Below are 21,816 nucleotides of genomic sequence, written 5' to 3'. Positions count from 1 at the left end.
TCACTTCTTACACGGTCAATATTAACTCACCCCAAGACAGGGGAGACGGGAGAGATGGGGGGGAGATGGGAGAGACGGGGGGGGGAGACGGGGGAGAGACGGGGGGGAGACGGGGGAAAGACAGGGGAGAGACGGGGGAGAGACGGAGGGAGAGACGGGGGAGAGACGGGGGAGAGACGGGAGAGAGACGGGGGAGAGACGGGGGAGAGACGGGGAGAGATGGGGGAGAGATGGGAGAGAGACGGGGGAGAGACGGGGGAGAGACGGGGAGAGACGGGGGAGAGACGGGGGAGAGACGGGGGAGAAAAAGAGTGTTCCTCAAAGGTATGCAGACACGCATGAATACACTCACACACGCATGGGCTCACACACACACGGACACACGCGCACACACACGGACACACAGTAAGGCTTCACAGGAGTGGAAAACAAGAGACAGGGGACAGGGGGCAGACACTGCCTCAGACATTCTTCGTCGGTCTGGTGCTCTGCTCCCGCTCTGAAATATTTCCTTAAGAGTACCTCAAATGAACTATGAGGGCGAGCGACGCCCATGACATCAGAAAGCACTTGACTTGCAATGCCGTCCTTTCATGTTTCATGAGAATATCCACTCATGCCACCTATGGTACCTCACAGTACAGTGTCCAGGCCATATTAAGCCTTCAATGGTCATTGGTCAGTATTGTCCTCTTCTGTAAGACCATTGGCTACCGCTGTACTATCAAAAGAAATCGGTCTCCTCTCTCCTCTCATGGTAAATAAAAGTAGGGCCTGCTGAACGTCGATGACTTTCTGAATGAGAAAAGGCCTGGGTGTTTCTGTGTTAATCTCTAAATAACAAAGTGCAGGTAGCGGTGGGTTTATCTGTAAACTCAGCGAGCCGCAGATCCATACGGCTCAATACTGCCACCACTCTGGCCTCCTTCCCGTCTCTCTCCCACTGGCACGTTTACAGGTTTTTTGGGTTTGTTATCGGCCCTGAATGGATGGACGGCTACGGATTTTCCCTGTGGCCGACCTGGCTGGGAGGAAAAGATTGGGGGGTGACTGGGCGAGAGCAATTAGCTTGAGTGGGCTAAAATGGCTGGGTTCAAGATGCAGTGTTTCAATAGTGAAGTGTTTCAAAAAGTTAAGAGTTGACTCTTGCTATTGGTCCTATGTGGAATTTAGTGTGTAACTTATTGCATTAAGAGATACCGACAACAACAACGGACTGCTAGGTTGGCATCGGTCGGTGGCCATTTTGTAGGATAACGCTAGAACCTGCTAACACTAAACAAACCAGCAGGAAGCTAGCTTCATAATGTATGTTTGCTGGTGAGGATTTGTTTGTCGAATGCATTTGGGGGGTTGAGAAATGAGTTGAAAAATACCAACGCTGCACCAATGGAGGTGGAGTTTAAACAGTGACCCACAAAATAAACCAAATGCTTGTGGTGGTGGGGGAAAGGAGGGGGAGTAGGGTGGTGGGGATGGGGTCGTCTCTCAGCCGCTCTTCAGAACCTTCAACTTTTATTGCCCTCCCGGGGATCATAATAAGGAACTAATCGATCGTCTTTGAGACACTGGAGGGCAGGGGCTGTTACAGCAGGAAGTTGACACAAATCAAACTCTCCCTAAAACCAGACTGTGTGACCTAGAGCTATTCCAGGAGTGTGGGGGACAGCTTTGTAGCGTGTGTGTGTGTGTGTGTGTGTTTGTGTGTGTGTGTGCGTGGGGGTTGACATTTACCATGAGAAGCAGCCTAATCCAGGAAACAGAATCTGTTCATCTGGCTCTGTTTCTAGCAGCTCACTTTGCCACATGTTCCTTTTTGCATCACGCATAATAGCACAACATAATGCATTCATGATAGGGATTTCTGGTTAATGATTGAACTTCGTATTCTTTTTTTAAAGTATATAAAGTAGAGGTCGACCGATTAATCGGAATGGCCGATTTCAAGTTTTCATAACAATCGGAAATTGGTATTTTGGGGCGCCGATTTCCGATTTTTTAAAAATATATTTATATTTTTATACCTTTATTTAACTAGGCAAGTCAGTTAAGAACAAATTATTATTTTCAATGACGGCCTAGGAACGGTGGATTAACTGCCTTGTTCAGGGGCAGAACGACAGATTTTCACCTCGTCAGCTCAGGGGATACAATCTTGCAACCGTACAGTTAACTAATCCAAAGCTCTAACCATTGCACTCCACGAGGAGCCTGCCTGTTACGCGAATGCAGTAGAAGCCAAGGTAAATTGCTAGCTAGCATTAAACTTATCTTATAAAAAACAATCAATCATAATCACTAGTTATAACTACTAATCCAGGTTAGCAGGCGATATTAACCAGGTGAAATTGTGTAATTTCTCTTGAGTTCATTGCACGCAAAGTCAGAGTATATGCAACAGTTTGGGCTGCCTGGCTCATTGCAAACTAATTCGCCAGAATTTTACGTAATTATGACATAACATTGAAGGTTGTGCAATGTGACAAGAATATTTAGACTTAGGGATGCCACCCGTTAGATAAAATACAGAACGGTTCCGTACTTCGCTGAAATAATAAAAGTTTTGTTTTTGAAATGATAGTTTCCGGATTCGACCATATTAATGACCAAAGGCTCGTATTTCTGTTTGTTATTATGTTATAATTAAGTCTGATTTGATAGAGCAGTCTGACTGAGCATCAGCAGACCCGTAATCATTCACTCAAACAGCACTTTCGGGCGTTTGCCAGCAGTTCTTCGCAAGCACAGCACCGTTTGACTTCAAGCCTAATGGCTGGTGTAACCGATGTGAAATGGCTAGCTAGTTAGCTGGGTGTGCACCAATACTGTTTCAAACGTCACTCGCTTTTAGATTTGGAGTAGTTATTCCCCTTGCGCTGCAAGGCCGCGGCTTTTGTGGAGCGATGGGTAACGCTGCTTCGAGTGTGGCCTTTGTCGATGTGTTCCTGGTTCGAGCCCAGGTAGGGGCGAGGAGAGGGACGGAAGCCATACTGTTACACTGGCAATACTATATTGCCTATAAGAATATCCAATAGTCAAAGGTATATGAAATATAAATGGTATAGAGAGAAATAGTCCTATAAATACTATATTAACTACAACCTAAAACCTCTTACCTTGGAATATTGAAGTCTCATGTTAAAAGGAACCACCAACTTTCATATGTTCTCATGTTCTGAGCAAGGAACTTAAACGTTAGCTTTTTTACATGGCACATATTTTACATGGCACATATTTTTACATGACACACATTTTTAAATGGCACATACATGGCACATATTGCATATTGGCACATATTACTTTCTTCTCCAACACTTTGTTTTTGCATTATTTAAACCAAATTGAACATGTTTCATTATTTATTTGAGGCTAAATTGATTTTATTGATGTATTATATTAAGTTAAAATAAGTGTTCATTCAGTATTGTCATTATTACAAATAAAAACATTTAAAAAATCGGCCGATTAATCGGTATCGCGGTTTTTGGTCATCCAATAATCGGTATCGGTATCGGCGTTGAAAAATCCTAATCGGTCGACCTCTTAATATAAAGACTTTAAAATCCTAATTGGAAAACGAAAGACCCAGTTGAGAGGAGCTAGACAGACGAGTGCTGACAGTATATGCAGTATATACCTTTTGAATCCACACCGTTATCACTCGTAATAAACTGAAAGGTAAACACTGAAATGAACACAGCTGAGGTGCTCTTTCCTGTTTCAAAGCGGTGCCACACTTGCGTTGACATGAGGGGTTACCTTTTTATTTTGTGGTGCTGTGGACGGCGGAGAGCAGACATTTACGGCTTCATTAGCAGATCTTTATGTCCTCGTAAAGATTGAGTAAACGGTCTGAGACTGCGCTGAAATGAAAACCAGCAGACCTTGCTGCTCTATGGACCTGGATCAGTTCACCCCATACTTCTGGGTAAATACGCTCAGTACTTTCAGAACCATTTGACCCGTTTCAGTTCGCCACAAAGGTAGGACATTCGATACCCTCAAAAAGGCCTTCGAGTTCCGACACGGGGGGCATTAAAAAGTTTCAGCGTAAGCTTTGATTTAGTCATCCTAACAAACAATGTGTCACAGTCCAGTCAAGCACCTCAAACCACCTCAAACTACATCCATATGTGAACAAACACAAGCTGCATAAGCAACATTTGTTACAGTTTGACTGAAATAAGTCCCGCCTCGGGAGTTTTGGCAAAAATGCCAGTCTCACAAAGGAGAACAGAGAGTTTGACTAATTCCCTCCTCACATACACTGAGGATTCATCTACCTCAGACTGCATAAATAACACATGAGGCAAGAATCATAAAGAAGCCGATAACACAGAGACGGACAAAATACTTCTTCTTTTTTTTTAAACAAAATACTTTTCTTTTGAGCGAGTGCCAAAACAAATCCAACGTTTTTCCTACAGACGCCCAATAAGACACAACACACTCCAGCTATGACTTCCCCTGCTTCCTGAGTGGAAGAGAGTCAATTGCATGGTTTCCAACGAAAAACAGATGCGCACTGATAGCCTGGCCACGGGACAATAGAGTAAACTTCGCTTTCACCCCTACCTGTGCAATCCTATTTACGCCGTTCGGCATGATAAAATAAGAAAAGCCAATGTGCCCCAATCTCGCTGCGGTCTCGGTGTGTGCCTGCGAGCGCTCACACGCTGCGACACATTATGGCTCATTTACTTCCATCTCAGACCATGAAATAGTTTACCAGAATACCAATTAAAGCCTGTCTACTTGACTCATCCGCAGAGGCACCTGATGAGCCTAATATAAAGTTAATGTAACCCTTCAGTGAACCCCCCCCCCCCCCACAGCACCCATAAAATAATAAGAAACAACGTGGCTCATGTGGTTTCAACATGTAGAGTTTTCAGTGAATACCTCAGCTCTGTGGCATCTAAGCCCGTAGTCCGTGACAAGAGTTCTTTCTGCACACAGCCCTCTACGGATTCCCAAATCCACCGTTCGGTATACTACCTGCCCCCGGGTGGGAATTGGGAAATTCCTCATCCCCGTTAAACAGCTTTGATATGCACTGGAAACCCAAGCTTCTTTGTCAGCTCGGAAACCCAATATGCTGGGAAATGGGCTTCACCTGCGAGTCATTTTTGTGAGGAGGGAAACTGAAAGATTTGCTGCAGCACAACAGGTTCCTTCCCTCAAGTCACAGTGGAAATAGGAGGCTGTAACAGGCATGGCTGAACAGAAACAAGCACGGGGTAGTTTTAAGTGCTTAGGCCTGTATAAAACAAGTCTCATATTCAATAGACCTAAGACCACTAGCTATAACAAAAAAAGGTATCAGTAATCTAGAATTCCTACATCCAGGAGTGGCGTTCTGGCTTGACTACCATACATCAAGTCCACTATCCTCACAAATACCACTGGGCCAGTCAAAATGGTGCCCGTATCAACATGAATGGTACGCCTCTTCAGGGGGCAGCTCTGTGAGGGGAGGATGTTGCTTGTTCAACAGGGGTGGGGAGAAAGGTTGAAGGGGGGCTTAGAAAAGTTTCAATCCTCAGCAAACCACTGACCCTCTAATTGACATCGTCTGAAGTGGAAAAGTAGCGTGCCGTGTTCGCAAATTCACCAATTGGCCGGTTCTGACTTGTCGGAATGACGTTGGAGACGCGCTAGCGTTCATATCACACATCCCTGACTAACTCAGCAACACATTCCTTCTCACAAAGGAACGTTTCAGTAAAGGTTTGAACGGTCCTTCCTTTCACATTCCAGCTCGCCGAAAAGTAACACATTATCAGCGACAAGGCAATGACCGTTGGTCCTCAAACGTCTCCAGTGAAAATGAGCATGAGGACGAGAGTGGAAGAGCGGTTAACAAATGTGATCTTTAAAGGTTATATAGACTGAATTAGTCCTCCAGCCAGTTAATCATTGGCTCATATCACCTAAAGAGAGGTTGATGAGGGGGAGAGAGAGAGAGAGAGAGAGAGAGAGAGAGAGAGAGAGAGAGAGAGAGAGAGAGAGAGAGAGAGAGAGAGAGAGAGAGAGAGAGAGAGAGAGAGAGAGAGAGAGAGAGAGAGAGAGAGAGAGAGAGAGAGAGAGAGAGAGAGAGAGAGAGAGAGAGAGAGCACAAAAGAGAAAGAATATGAGGGGACATTTGAACACACACATTTCCACAGGCGTCATCAGTTTCACCTTTAATTAATAGCCAGGCCAAACCTCTACTGATGCACTTTTGGCTAGAGGCACATTAAAGCAAGATGAGGCGCTTTCAATCTCAATCATGGGGAAAATGAGAAGGCCTGCCCCGCGGTCGGCTCTAGACGCTCCCGCTGAAGAAAATGTGCACTTTCCCAAGAGCTCATTCCCCAAGTCTGAGTAACCTTCCCATGACTCATTGATCTTAATATAAAACAGATCGGATTTCCATTCCTGTAGTAAAATCCCTGGGGGCCCGGGTTGGGGGAGAAATGTTTAATTTGCCTTCTGGCCTCAAAGACGTAGATTACACCTTTCTGACTTCTCCTGCAGCACATTAATATTGTCTTACTTAGCTTTTAGCCTACAGGTGGAAGAGAGGACTGCTTTTTCTGGTAAAATAAGGAAATTAATACTTTTGCTCCCAGGCAGGTATAATTGGCTCTTCGTCATGGGGGCCTGTACACATTAGGCAGAGTATACAGGATGGATATTGCAGGAAACAGGCCTTGGGTTCTGTTCAAAGCGCTCATCTCTTTGGCTTGATATGCAACACTCGAGCGCGATTGGGCTCTCCCTGAACACGGGCCACAGGCTCAGCTGGGCCGCGTGTGGTCCAGATTCGGAGCGCCGTACCGTTCCGCCGGGAGCTGTCAACGACTGAAAGGCATTCCTCCCTGATGAAAAGCTATCGGAGGATGAATGCTGAGAGGACTTGCCAAGTCCTCTTCTCGGAGAGGGAAAACAGGTCTTCGCTTTTTCCTTATATCTTAATATGAGCCAGAGGGAGGGAATGGACGAGGATGGATACTTTCACCAAAGATTCATTGCTGATTACTGCATTGCTGGAATAAGAAGAGGGGTGTGTACTTTGACTGTGACACGAACAGCGACTGGACCAAATCCTCTCAACAGTATTCAGATTTATATTCCAAGGACTCGATTCAAACTGTTCACATGAAAACAAGTTACGTAAAACAGGAGCTAACACCTGGGCCGCGGGGGGGGGGGGGGGGGGGGGGGGGGGGGGGGGGGGGGGGGGGGGGGGGGGGGGGGGGGGGGGGGGGGGGGGCAGACCTTTACAGTGCACTGCCACGGTACACAAACCTCCAAACACGCGGAGAGGCACAAACACATGAAGCGGCATGCGGTCTCACATGTCCATAAGCACAGGGACACATGCTCCCTCGCGTGTGCACTCCGATTTTTTGTTCATGGGTCTTTACTGTACAGGGTTATTAAATTACCTCTGATCCATGCCACTGTTGCCATCGTGTCACAAGGCACTTCTCATTCACGCTTCAAACAGTCTGCGATCCCCTTCAGCGTGTCAGGATAAAGGCATGGCTTCAATCAGCATCGCTCAAAGCCTTTGTGTTCGGTTCCCCCGGGCCTCTAAAAGAGCTATGGCATCCAGGGAGGGGGGCGTGATGGATAAATTACCTGCTGGTTGAATCCAGATTCTAAGCCTCGGCCAGAGTGGTGAAAAAAGTGGCTGTATGCGCCTTTGTCCGGCTTCCATCCAGGCTTTTAAACCTTTTCTTAACAGGAAACTCATGAGTTCTTCAGAGCCAGCTCATTAACCCCATGCAGCCAGGAAGGGCCGTGACATGAAAGAGCTTCTAGGAGCGATGGGTCAAAGGTGACCTGACCACAATGTCATATTGTCTTCCTCACAACATAAAGCAGAAGAGTGGCTCAATGGGGGGGGGGGGGGGGGATTTCCTTGTCTCTTGGTAGTCAAGGCGCAATGGAGATTGCATGTGACTTTTGACTTTTTTTGTCTTTTTAATTGATAACATCCAATGTTATAGGCATGGACAGGCAAATTTGCGTTGACGTAACAAGATTATTTTCCAAATGTATTTAGCATTCAGAGTTTAGCGTCATTTCCAATCTTATCCCTTTCCTTTACTGTAAGAAAACTTAAGAATGGACCGGTGGGATGTGGAAAAGTTCATGCTCTTTCACCCACACTCAAGCTCATTTACACATATGGCCTTTTCCCCACCCACTTATCTATTTGTGCCGAAAAAATTATGACCTGCCAAATTCCTCCAAAGCTCAGTCTATCTCTCACTGCCACACTGCTGCAAATGGGCCTTTATCTGGAGAAATAAAAGCCATATGTATGAGGGAGGGTGGACGGGTGGGAGGGGCGATTTCACTGCTTCAGTGGCTGATCTACTTCAACCCTCACAGCGCAGCAATTAAATTCCCATCCAGCCCTTCCCTTAAGAGGATTTGAGTTCAGGGGGGGGGGGGGGCAGTACGAAGAGGGTGGGCTGCAAGAAATAGGGAGGGGGAAAAAGGAGGTGGAGATAGAGTTGCCATAGGGGTGATGACGCGAGTTCCTCTGAGAGCATGATGTTGACTATGATGCTGTGTTGACTATGAGGCTGACTATGATGTTGACTATGATGCTCACTATGATGTTGACTATGATGTTGACTATGACGTTGACTATGATGTTGACTATGATGCTGACTATGATGTTGACAAGGATGTTGACTATGATGCTGACTATGATTTTGACTATGATGCTGACTATGATGTTGACAAGGATGTTGACTATGATGCTGACTATGACGTTGACTATGATGTTGACTATGATGCTGACTATGAGGCTTACTATGATTTTGACTATGATGCTGACTATGATGTTGACTATGATGCTGTGTTGACTATGATGCTGACTATGAGGCTGACTATGATGTTGACAATGATGTTGACTATGATGTTGACTATGATGCTGACTATGATGTTGACTATGATGCTGACTATGATGTTGACAATGATGTTGACTATGATGTTGACAATGATGTTGACTATGATGTTGACTATGATGCTGACTATGAGGCTGACTATGATGTTGACTATGATGCTGACTATGATGTTGACTATGATGCTGACTATGATGTTGACAATGATGCTGACTATGATGTTGACTATGATGCTGTGTTGACTATGATGCTGACTATGATGTTGACTATGATGCTGACTATGATGTTGACTATGATGCTGACTATGATGTTGAAAATTATGCTGACTATGAGGTTGACTATGATGCTGACTATGATGTTGACTATGATGCTGACTATGATGTTGACTATGATGTTGACTATGATGCTGACTATGATGTTGACGATGATGTTGACTATGATGCTGACTATGATGCTGACTATGATGCAGACTATGATGTTGACTATGATGTTGACTATGATGCTGTGTTGACTATGATGCTGACTATGATGTTGACTATGATGCTGACTATGATGCTGACTATGATGCTGACTATGATGTTGACTATGATGCTGACTATGATGTTGACTATGATGCTGACTATGATGTTGAAAATGATGCTGACTATGATGCTGACTATGATGTTGACTATGATGTTGAATATGATGCTGACTGTGATGTTGAATATGATGCTGACTGTGATGTTGACTATGATGCTGACTATGATGTTGACGATGGCGCTGACTATGATGCTGTGTTGACTATGATGCTGACTATGATGTTGCATATGATGTTGAATATGATGCTGACTATTATGTTGACTATGATGCTGTGTTGACTATGATGTTGACTATGATGTTGGCTATGATGCTGACTATGATGCTGACTATGATGCTGACTATGAGGAGGAAGGGGAAAATAAATGGCGAGAGGTTGATGAAGGGAGCGAGGACACACAGTCAGTACCGGCAGAGGGAGGAGGCAAGAAGCAGGAGGAAACACTAATGGTGTTACGGGAGGGACGGATGACTCAGAGCGAGGGCGTCAGGTGGTGATCTCTGATCACAGTATACAGGGCTAATACAAGCAGAGGACACAAACTGGCGCTGGCACAAAAAAATAACTGGAGCATCGACCCGGTCTCAGCACCACCTGCAAGAACAGTGATCCAGGACCAGGGGGGTTAGTAATTACCTGGTCGGGGTAGCCATGCCCTGTCGCTACGTTCAAACACTGATCCAGAGACAGGTCTAAAGTTTCACACTGAGGCACCAGACCTCACCGCAAGCTACAAATGTTGACCGCACTATGAGGTAAGATGGGAAACAATAACAGCCTTAAAGGCATGCTCAAGTCAAGCGGCAACTTATGAAGAGTGGGAAGCCAATATTAATGTAATAGCCGATTAATGAGGCATGATCCCAGCAAGGCCCTGGGAGCTGGGATAGTGGCCTTATGTGTTTGCACAGTCAGACTGCTCAACAGTGCATCATAGAGACATTAAAACATTGACCTAAACCTCCGATGGCCAGATGCTCGTAGAACAAAGCTGCTCTCTAATGCAACAGCTTTAAATATGTTTTGGTAACTCTGCGGTGCTGGGGACACACCTACTACCCTTTCACACAGTTACACAATTACTGGGTGGATTATCAGTTTAGGAAGTCACCCGGGGTATAGTGGCACATGCTGCAGATTAGCTGCTATAGCCAGCGTTCAGGGAGCGATTCACAGGAAGAGATCAAACACCACTCCACAGAGAGGAAGCCATTTGAATGTGTGTGTAACGCTTGACAGAGCACTACAGCTCCATCCGATTCGGTCTCCACGTTTGTTGAAACAAACTGCTCCACAACAAAAGGGAAATCATTTCCTCCCCGTGTTTTACATGTGCAACCCAGCTGTTGGGAGTCAACTGGAAAACAATGTAGCCGCAGTTAGTTCACAAAGCAAGGGGTAAACGACTCACAAGGCTCTGGACAATATCATCGACACATTATGTAGACAACTTTTGTAAAGCAGCCACAATAGACCAGCCTTTTCCGGTCTCAGTTTATTATCAAATGGCAAAGGCCATAGGCGTATAAGCTACCCTCGGACTATAAATATCAGGGCTTTTACAAAAAAGCAGGTTGGCTTGGATTCTATAGCGCTTTTATGTGACTGTTCAAAGCAGCGCTTTAGCCCTGAGCTCATGTTTGAGAAAGATGAGGCAAAAGGTCTCATTCATATTCCATTCTGTGTAAATAATTGAGTTTGTGGCTACAGAAATAGGTCCTGTGCGAGTAACCACGGCTTGGCTTCGTTCTCAATCTTTAATGATTATGTGGCAGAAAGAGCATTTTCCCCCGTCAGGGCCCCTTGGAGAAGCCCACTTTATCAAGACATAAAACACACTTTTGAGACAAGAGACATACCCACGCATGCACGCACACACAGCCAGAACTTCCAAAAAGGACCGTTTTGTCCTCCGTCGGGAACCACTGATAGTCATCACTGACAAGACTGTGCGGCTAAAAACAGCTTTAATGTATCTGCCAAACCTCACTCTCGCTACGCAGCCCAATTACATCCCTCTGCTGTAATTCCTGAGGAATGTGCGGTTCGGAAGTCCGCCGTCTCGCTTTCCCTGAGTTCCTGAAACAACACAAGGTCACCCCGTGCTCCACCCTCTGTCTTACTGCCTCCATATGGACAGGCAGAAGGTGCTGAGGATACGGTAGAAGAAGCATTCCGATTGGTCCCAGAGACACACCGAGCGCCTCTATTCATTGGTTACCAGAAAGTTCAAACACAACATTAGAGCCTTTGAATGGGTCTTGGTAGCTGGCATGTGGAACAACTTTGAAATGCCGGTCCTCTAAGCAGGAACAGAAGATATGTAGAGCGCTGAAAAGCTGGAGAGCAGAGATTGTGGTGGTACACACCACACTAAAGGGGAGATGCTACTATACCCCACACAAGTACAGATGTCTTTAAAGTATTTGCAGCCTAGACCCCAACAAACCCTGTCAAGATGCCTTATGTGGTCAATAACTCACACATAGTGATGGGAAGCCACACAAAAAGACAAAAGGGTAACAGACTGCTTCAAAAGATGCCATGAACTCCAGAACATTCCGAGGAGGTTCGGAAGACTGTAAATCTGTACGTAATGTCCAGGCCCGGGCACTGGCTGGTAGGGTAGGTCATTGTCTGGAATTTTACTAAGCCTTGGTGTTGGATGCATTCTGGGAGACAGCCACGAGGCTCTATTTTCTCTAGAGGATATCCTGGGTCTGGAGTCAGGGAAGTCGGCCATCATTCCAGCCAGCCAATGAATCACTTGATTAAACAAATGATTGTCATCAAAGTCATCAAGGCTCACGCCTCCAGGCTAACCGGCTTAAGCATAGCATGACAATGCCAAGATTAAAAAATAAATTAGCTTTGGCCCAGTCTCTCCGAAATCAGGGATGGGAGAAAACGGAGATATGATATACACACTATCAAAGGTGACAGATTGGGAAAGTGGATTTTCAATGAGGTCACTGGGGGCCAGAATTTGTGGAACGCCATCCACAAAAGTCTTGTTTGTTTTGGAGGCTTTCCTTGAAATGTTCCACCCATTAAGACTTTGCCGTCGTTTCAAAAGGAGAGTGAGGAAATTAGCGTGTCAGTGACATTTGCATTTAAAATCAAAATGGATTCCATCTCACACGGTTCTTTAACGGCTCCTCCCCCCGTTTAATAAAAGTGCCCTCGTTCTCTCTCTCGGTAACGGGAGCGTTTCGGGACACTGGACATGGCTGGACACCTGAGTCAGAGATGGCACCATATCAGGTTTTGTTCAGCTCTATAAATTATACAAGTGTACCATTTTTCATGCTTCTATACCAGCGTGAACAATTTTCCAGTTTATCTACTGGACTATTTGGGCAGTGTGTCTGCCACCACTGGCCTGGAGAATCAAACTAAAGCACATCTGAAAAGGGCCTTTCAGTCATGACAGGAGATGCAGGAAGCTGTATACTTGCTTCTAAAAACGCCTTAGATTGAGGATAATAGAATGTAGCTATTTTACAAAACACAAAAAGGTTTAAAATGTCTTTGTACAACTGAACCAAATCTGAATTGGCAGCATTTTTCCGGAGAGCAAGAGAGTAAAACATAGCTGTGCCTTGGAGGGCAATTATTAGTTTGAAAAACATTTCCCTACGGTACGATGTACCTAGACAGAGAACTAAAGTACTTCCTGTTTTTCTCAAACTGTTCCTATGACAACCACAACTCTTTGCTGAATATTCATGACTGCTCCATTAAATTCAATGCCAATGAGTAGAAACGTTTACACATGACCTCAGCATTTGGATGAGAGGTGCTATTTCGAAAGCCTCTAAACAAATCTTTACGGAAGTGCCTCAAAACCCTCTGGAATCTGTGGGATTTCTCATGAAAACAACATGAAATTACAGTGTTGCACTGAATCAAGTCAGGGTTTATAATGGAAACACCAGATATTAAAGTGCATTTTTCTGCTTGGCGGAGCACAGTACAGATATCAATTAGGTGCTTTTTAGAACCGATAAAACATGCTCGGAAATATGAGTGAGAACAGACGTGGGAAATGTGGCAAGATGTTTTCCAGCGCAATCTTGGGAGCGGGATGGAAAAATTCAATTGAAGTCATGACTTCTTCATATATCCCCCATTTGTAGATAACACCCCACAGATGAAGCACATTCCCACTCGGATCCTTGTCTATACAGGAGAACAGAGCCAATAGGGAGAAGGAGAGGTTTCACAGGCAGCAGATATACACAACAAGCTTGACCACAAACTATGAAACTCTGCGCCAATAACATTTCTGTAACTTAGTGTGGCGGTCGTGTGCCCAAGTCCGAGCAAGGAGATGGAGAGTGTCGGTCAAAGTTTCTGTTTCTAATGAAGTGACATGAGAGTAACTCCGTGCCACATAAAATACGATGTGTACACCGTCACTCTAACGACGTACGCTGAGAGTGATGGTGAAGCAAGTTCAGGGAGTGAGTGTTTTAATAAATAAATGAAACCAACACGTAACACAAACAAAGCACAAACATGACCCGGGAACAGAAACAAATACGACAGGACGCCGACCAAGATGACGATCCTAGGGATCAGGAGCGGACTGGTCCCCTCTGCTGAGGCGCGGGAACCTGTCCATCCAGCTGAGGCGCGGGAGCATGGTGACCTAGAGCTCCGGAGAGAGCACACTTGACAGTACCCCCGTCCCCGGCGCGTTCGGCTCCAGCTACAGGACCTGGGGATCTGGAGAGAACTGGTCGCCTCCGCTGAGGCGCAGAAACCTGACGTACCGGCTGAGGCGTGAGAGCCTGATGAGCCGGCTGAAACCTCCCCGGTTACCTCGGTCGAGGCACGGGAACCTGTTCACCCAGCTGAGGCATGGGAGCCTATCGAGCCAGCTGAGGCATGGGAGCCTATCGAGCCAGCTGAGGCATGGGAGCCTATCGAGCCAGCTGAGGCATGGGAGCCTATCGAGCCAGCTGAGGCATGGGAGCCTATCGAGCCCGCTGAGGCATGGGAGCCTATCGAGCCCGCTGAGGCATGGGAATCCGACAAACCGGCTGAGACCTCCCAGGCAGCTCCGGCTCCAACACCTGGACCCGACATCACCTCCAACACAAAAAAAAACACTCCGTGATGCTTCCCTTTATTGAGTCGTCATTCTGTAACGATGTACGCTGAGAGTCGGGAAGCAAGTTCAGGGAGTGAGTGTTTTAATAAATAAATGAAACCAACACGTAACACAAACAACGGACAGACATGACCCAGGAACAGGAACAATGACGACTGGGGAAGAAACAAAAGGGAGTGACATATAAAGGGCAGGTAATCAAGGAGGTGATGGAGTCCAGGTGAGTGTCATTGTGTGCAGATGCGTGTAACAATGGTGACAGGTGTGCGCCATAACGAGCAGCCTGGTGACCAAGAGGCCAGAGAGGGAGCACACACGTGACAATCACATACAATTTTGAGGTTTCATCTGACCTCACTCAAAACAACGATCGAATGCGTTGCATGACAATAAGTCCAAATAGCGTTCCAAATATCAACGGGAGATAAGAGCATGCAATTGAATTTTTTGGATCATTCATTTGTCATTTCATTGGAATGATTCAAAGCAGAAATTGATTTTTTGACCCAATACAATGGGTATTTCTCTTGGCAACTGAGACTTACTGGGGATAGTGTTAGGCAGATGTGGGATCGTGTGCTCAGGCCAAACACTTAACTCTCATTACTGTCCTATCTAGCCTAATCCAGCGCCATCCTGCTCGGCACATAGGTCTGCCCCCCCCCCCCCCCCCCCCCCCCCACCCCCAAGTCAGACATCCTCAAGAATTCCTAGCAGTAAAGCACCAGACAGAAGGAGCCCCCTTCGCCAAAAGGGAGACCAAATTCACACTCTCCTCTTCATTTAAAGTGTAACTAGGCTGCATGCATGGTAGTACAGGAAGGAAGCAGACAGGTTAAACACAGGGTCTTTTCCCTGCTTTCCTTTTCTTCGTCACAACCACAGAACCTCCACCACAATCCTCTGAAGGAACGTTTCATTTGCTAACCTAATTAAGGGGACAGAGAGAGAGAGAGAGAGAGAGAGAGAGAGAGAGAGAGAGAGAGAGAGAGAGAGAGAGAGAGAGAGAGAGAGATGGGCTGCTTTATAAACAGTTACTGTTTTCAACAAAAACTTGACATCCACGTTAAGAAAGGTGGGGAGTCACTAGTTTGTCAAATTGTGGCTCCTTACTGTCTACACATGCACGGTGGCAGGGGCCAAAGTTAAACCACCGTCCATGTGCTGCCTCTCCCTAATGTGTTTCCCCAAGCCTAGAAGGCTGGACTTTGTCTTTAATAAAGACAAACAAATACACACACACACACACAACCTCAGCCTCATGAAAAATCCCTTCCAAAAAGTCAAGAGAAGAGAGGGTGGGGGGGGAAGCTGTTCCTTTCAAACAAACGCACACACGTCCTGCAGATGTCCGCGAAGCGTACACAAACACTCCCTTCTCGAGTGTCAGCAAAGCAGAGCGTTGGTGCTGCATCTCCCGTCTTAAAAAACAACAACATTATTTTCAGCTGTCTCAATGTGGAATAATAATGCAACTGTTCTCAGGGTAACTTAAGACGCGGCGGTAATGACAAGCAGCGTCTTAGCCTTGGGGGTGGGGTCGACAAAGCAGGGCTGCGTGCGTGGCTGATGACAAAAGAAGAGCGCATGGGGACAGATGCTTTCCTTCAGAGGCCCAAGGAGCCCGGGCCTGCAGAGTCCATTAGAGATTGCATAACGCTTGGCAGATAGGGAGATTGAAAATGCTAACTTTGTAAGGTAACACCCCTCACCCCGTTTGACCTAAAATCATGAAATTAGGTACATAGGTCCCTCTCCTTACAAGGAACAAATGTCTCGGGGAGCCATAAGGTCAGCCATGATGGATTTTCCGCCATTTAGAATTTTGGGCTAAACTTTTAAAACGCTACTCTTCTGGCAACGAATAACCGATCTGCACGAAACTTGAAGTGTGGCATCTATAGACAAAAGGTCTCTCGATGCAATATTTTTCCAACTAGTACCTAAAACCACAGGGCCACTATTGACCAATAAACATTCACGTGGGGTTGGTCTGGCACATAAATCAGTCAAGGATATTCTTATTGTAACAACACAGTTGCAAACACTATAACTGGCGCTATAACGGGACAAAATGTATATTTTTGACTCAGAGTGATGACATTTGGCTCACATGCTCAGGGATAGGAGCGAGCTAACCCACGCCATATCACAGACACCGCTGGCCTGATTTTGACAAAACTTGGGTGAATGATGAGTCTTGCCATAGAGATCTGGCATTTACAAAATGACACTGATTGGCCCAATGGGGGCACTGCATCATTTGTGGGGGGTGACATGTTTACTGTTCATTCTTGTTTGTTCAATATTTCTTAAAAAATAGATGATGCACTTTTTTTTTTTTTTTACAAAAGGAGGATGGGATAAAGCCCTCTTATAGTCACTTTAAAAGAGACTGCGAGTCGGGTTCTAAAACTGCGCAGAGTCGGGGTGTACAGCTATTCAGGTCAGAACATTCAGAGAAGTTGCAAGAATCTACAGGTAGATCAATAAAGTTGGCTGAAAATTGTATACCGTATCTAGAGGAATAGGAAATGGAAAAAGGCTTGGCATCGGTGGTTCTGGGCCTGCTAGTGAACGCAGTTTGTGTATTGATGTTGCTATTGTCTTCTTTAATACAGAAGCCAAAGACAGCCTCAGGTGTGGAGCTTGGCAGGAGTGTGGGGTGATCCAGCGGTCAGCTAGCAACCTGTGCTACTCGGGCACAACATTACTTCAAATCAGTGAACACAGAACAAATGAGGTGCTGTGTAGTTCTACCCATGGATGCATCTCCCCTGACCTCGTTGTTTTACTTTCCAGTGTTATTTAAGGGCACGGGATCATAAAGCATACAATGCACATCTATAAGCACATCATAAACATTGCTTTATTGCTACATAGCATTATTGCAACGTAATGTAAGTAAGCATGCATTTATGGTGTGCTTATAGATGTGTAAATCCTTATGATATACAGTTTGTAAACAATCACATATTTTGTTATATACAAAGTGTCTATAACCTCAAAAGTGGAATGGAATTTTTGTGTTTTTCCCACTTATTTTCCTTGAATGTCCCGAGATTCATTGGCCAATTCCATGTTTTGAGTTATTCCTTTGAGGTCCTGCATCAGACACTGAGACAGTGCTACCCTCACATAAATCATCAATTTGAAAGGAGGTGAGCACCCACGCTTCCCACCAATACCTGACAAAAATTGACATGCTCCCACATCTGGCAACTAGCGGGAACCCAAAACATAGCTAGGGCCCAACCTTCTTCGCATCCGGGTTACAGGAAATGAAAACTGGGAGAAAAAAAATCCCAGCGGGCATTATAAATCACCTTCGACTACGGCTCTGTCTAAATTGACACACTATTCCCTATACGTAGTGCACTACTTTTGATGAGGGCCCATGGAGCTCTGGTCGAAAGTAGTGCACTATACACGGAATAGGTTGCCATTTAGTCCCATGTTGCTCAGTTGGTACAGCATGGCACTTGCAACGCCAGGGTTGTGTGTTCAATTCCCGTGTGGGACCAGTATGAAAATGTATGCACTCATTACTGTAAGTTGCTCTGGATAAGAGCATCTGCTAAAGGACAAAAATTTTAATGTAAATAGACAATTTGGGACGAAGACCCCAGCTGAAATGTCTTATCTGAAGGGTACAGTAATAACTGTGCTTGAAGGAGTGTGGTAATTAACTGCAGGTTGGCATTTTTTGTTATGAATCTTGCCCTGTAGGCAGCTCTGTAGAGTAGCTGGCACAGTCACAAAGTCATAAAATCTGTTTTTAAACATAACCCTAACCTTAACCACACTGCTAACCCTGATGCCTAACCTTGAATTAAGACTAACAAGCTAATTTCCCCACAGGAATTTAAACAATAGAGACAATTTTGACTTTGCAGCTGGCACATCTAGCGGAATTCGCTCAGTTCTGCCTCCAGGGCAAGATTCATGACAATAAACGTCAACCTTATAATTAACACATAGATTTGCCTGGTGGTTATCAGCCAAACCACTTGATTGACATGTCAACAGGGGTGCCAACATTGAGAATCAATGTCACGCGTCGAGTTTCATTGAGACGGATATTCGCCTCTCACTGCTGCAGGGTACACACAGATAGAGAGAAGCGATAGATTGATAGGGGGAGGGAGAAGGAGGGGGATAGTCAAACATACATGGTCAAACATACATCGTTGCCATGCCCACAAAGCCATGGATCAGACCTTGGTAGGCTACAGCCCAAAGGACCAAGGGGTCAAAGAAAATGACAGGTTGAGGGGCTCTCTTCACAACTGCCTGATGACAATGTTCTTCAAAACAACAAAAATACAAAGTAACATGGCCACTTTTGTGTTTTTGTGAGCTTTGACTTTCTCTCCAATAGTATCCAATGGAGGGAGACCCTATGAGTCAAGCAGACACAAGGGCTTCTGGATCTGAGGCTCATCTGTTAAAAACATGCCCTCTGGGGGTGACTTCATGCAAAACAATGACTCGTTAAAACAGCTAATTGGACAACCATTCCGAGAGGAACGGAGCCAAGTGACAAGACCTGTAAAGCCACAGAGAAAGCAGTGGGACACTTTGAATAAGAGTTCAGTTATAGCACCAAATACATGGAAGACACAAATGCTCAATTATATTTTTCCAAGTACATTCCAGCATTCTAGACAATTTGTGGGATAATCAGTGGGCCCCAATTATATTACCAAACATGAGGATATAGAAACAGCATGATCACATAATAGTAAGTTTGGATATCTATAATAAAACAAATTCCATACATGTCTCTAATATGTTTGGCTCTAATGCTGACTTTCCACTGTAACACCAGTGTTACACTTAAGCAATAAGGCCCAAGGGGGTGTGGTCTAAGGCCAACATACTAAGTCTAAGGGCTGTTTTGGGCACGACGCAACGCTGAGTGCCTGGATTACAGCCCTTGGCCGTGGTATATTGGTCATATAGCACAAACCCCTGAGGGGCCATATTGCTATCGTAATCTGGTTACCAACGTAATTAGAAGAGTAAAAATACATATTTTGTCATACCCGTGGTACCAAGGCTTTAAGCCAATCAATATTCAGGGCTCGAACCCCCCCAGTTTATAACAGTGTTGCAATAGGGAAATTGTGTTTTGAGGACTAGTGAAGAGCAGCATCAACAGCATCGGCGTCATCAAAACAGTACGTCTTGTGTGAGGTGTTAAAGTTCACAGTTAGCTACTGTTATCTAAATGCCAGCTGAAAAGTACCAGTGGCCTGGCTTTGGCCCCACGCCGGAGCCATGGTCCAATGAGACACGGATAGAGCCCGTGTGGAGACGGGAACAGACAAGTCTGAGCCTTTTGGGTAATACACTAGGTAAACAACCTATTGTTACACTGCCATAAACAACTTATTTAGCTCTCACTAAAGTCTTTGTGAGCATTACAGTAGCTTATTGGGTTGCCTGGAATTGTGTCTCACTCTGATAAGCAAAACGGCCAACTGAGCTGGGCACATAACGGAACATAACGTAGCATAAGGATGTATATAACTAGGTTATACTTTCCTGGTTTAGTGTTTGAGTAGGCTAGGCACGTTTACGCAGCCAAAATGATTTTTGGAAAGGCTGCATGCAGCAATAGCGTTTATTTGCATTTCACAATAATAACCTATGAATTGGCCATTACATCTAAACGACAAAAAGCTTCGTAAATGGAACCAGGCTGAGTTTTATGAACTCCAACGGCCAACTGATAACAGGTTAGCTTATAATAAGCAGTGATTTGTAAAAATAAAATTAAAATTATTCTTGTTATTTCCATCCAGAAAGGTTTCCTCTATTTTTGACCAGCAACCTGCCACGTACGTAGAAATGATAGTTTCGGGAAGATGTTCAAATACAGAAATTAAACTAGACAAAACTGTAAAAAAAAAAAAAAAAGAAGATGTATCTCTTCAAAGCAAACTCTGAACGTTGAAACATTGTCAGCATAGACAAACTTGACCGGTCAAAAAAAAAAAAAGTTTAACATTGACTACAGTTGAAGAAATAGCTCTGTCCGGAATTAAATTCTCATTGCTCCTAAATTGTAATATGACCGGCTACAATGTGTCACATTCAGGACAACAATGGGCTACAGTCACAATTGCTTCAAGTGCGTTACGGTATAACATACAAGTGTGAGTGGTCCCAGATTCAACGTTGTTTCCCCCCCATTCTAACGTTACCCGCAAGCAAATCGATATGGTTCACTTTTTTTTAAACTTACCCTTTCCCCCGAGAGAAAGGCCGTCATGCCGAGGGTCAAAATTATCCAAATGTTCCTCATTATTCCTTCAGTGAAATTTGTAGATACAGCCAAAATACCAAATCGTCTTCCTTCTCTCCCTTCCCTCTTCTGTTTGCGACTATCCCCCTCTCCCCTTGCACCCTCGCTCCGGTCCTTTGCGTTTCTCTCACTCTAAGAGTGGAACACCGGATACGTGTTGCGTTTTCTTATTCCGCCACGCACTTTTTCCCTACCAAAACATTTATAGGGGAACGATATACTCAATATATATATATTGAGTCAAATTGCTGCGTAGGACATTTGACTTGGTTGTTTCACAGTTGAATCCGGACTTCTATTCACTTATAGTACAGTTCCGCTAAACTCGCTACGATTCGGCCATTTCACACTTCACAGAAAGTCAACAGTATGCAGAGAGAGAGTCGGGAAGAAAACACAAGGACAGATAGTGCAATGATTGACAGTTACTCCGACCATATGGGTGCATCGTTCAAGCCAAGAGCATTGCCTATCTGTATATCACTACAACGCACTGCCATCAAATGAAATGTCCTATTGCTTGCATCTAGATGTACTTTATTGACGTTTCTGTCATTTAGCAGGCGCGTGTATCCAGAGAGACTTTCAGTAGTGAGCGCATATTCTTTTAAGTACAACCAAGTTCTATCAACTGAGCTACACGGGGACATGATATACTTAGAATATCACTTAATAGCTTACATAATGATAAAATATTGTTTCATGTTCCAGAAAAGTACAGTTACCATTAGTCAACTATAATATAATGTATCATCTTAAATTGTGGGTTATAATTATCTGCATCTTTTAAATCACTGCAGTCATCTCGTCGGGCCTCATCGTTCCCCTTTAACAAAGTATTACTTTACTGAAATGACTGTGACAGCTTGAAATTATAATTGTGCTACTAACTGTTTTT

The 21,816-nt window shown here is 44.8% G+C and overlaps 1 protein-coding gene across 1 annotated transcript in view; it reads right to left on the bottom strand.

Moving 5' to 3' along the window:
* The window catches only part of LOC110487617 (syndecan-2-A), a 34,859-nt gene extending 13,434 nt beyond the window's left edge, over nucleotides 1-21,425 (bottom strand). Inside the window, exon 1 of the mRNA XM_036971809.1 lies at nucleotides 20,859-21,425. Coding sequence (XP_036827704.1) covers nucleotides 20,859-20,918 — 60 coding nt within the window. The 5' untranslated portion in view covers nucleotides 20,919-21,425. The remainder of the gene's footprint in view (nucleotides 1-20,858) is intronic.
* Between the last annotated feature and the right edge of the window lie 391 nt (nucleotides 21,426-21,816).

Source organism: Oncorhynchus mykiss, chromosome 32 (assembly GCF_013265735.2).
Source record: "Oncorhynchus mykiss isolate Arlee chromosome 32, USDA_OmykA_1.1, whole genome shotgun sequence".
NCBI classification, from domain to species: domain Eukaryota; kingdom Metazoa; phylum Chordata; class Actinopteri; order Salmoniformes; family Salmonidae; genus Oncorhynchus; species Oncorhynchus mykiss.
The sequence above is the reverse complement of the archived record's forward strand: the minus strand, read 5'-3'. Positions and strand labels throughout refer to the sequence as shown.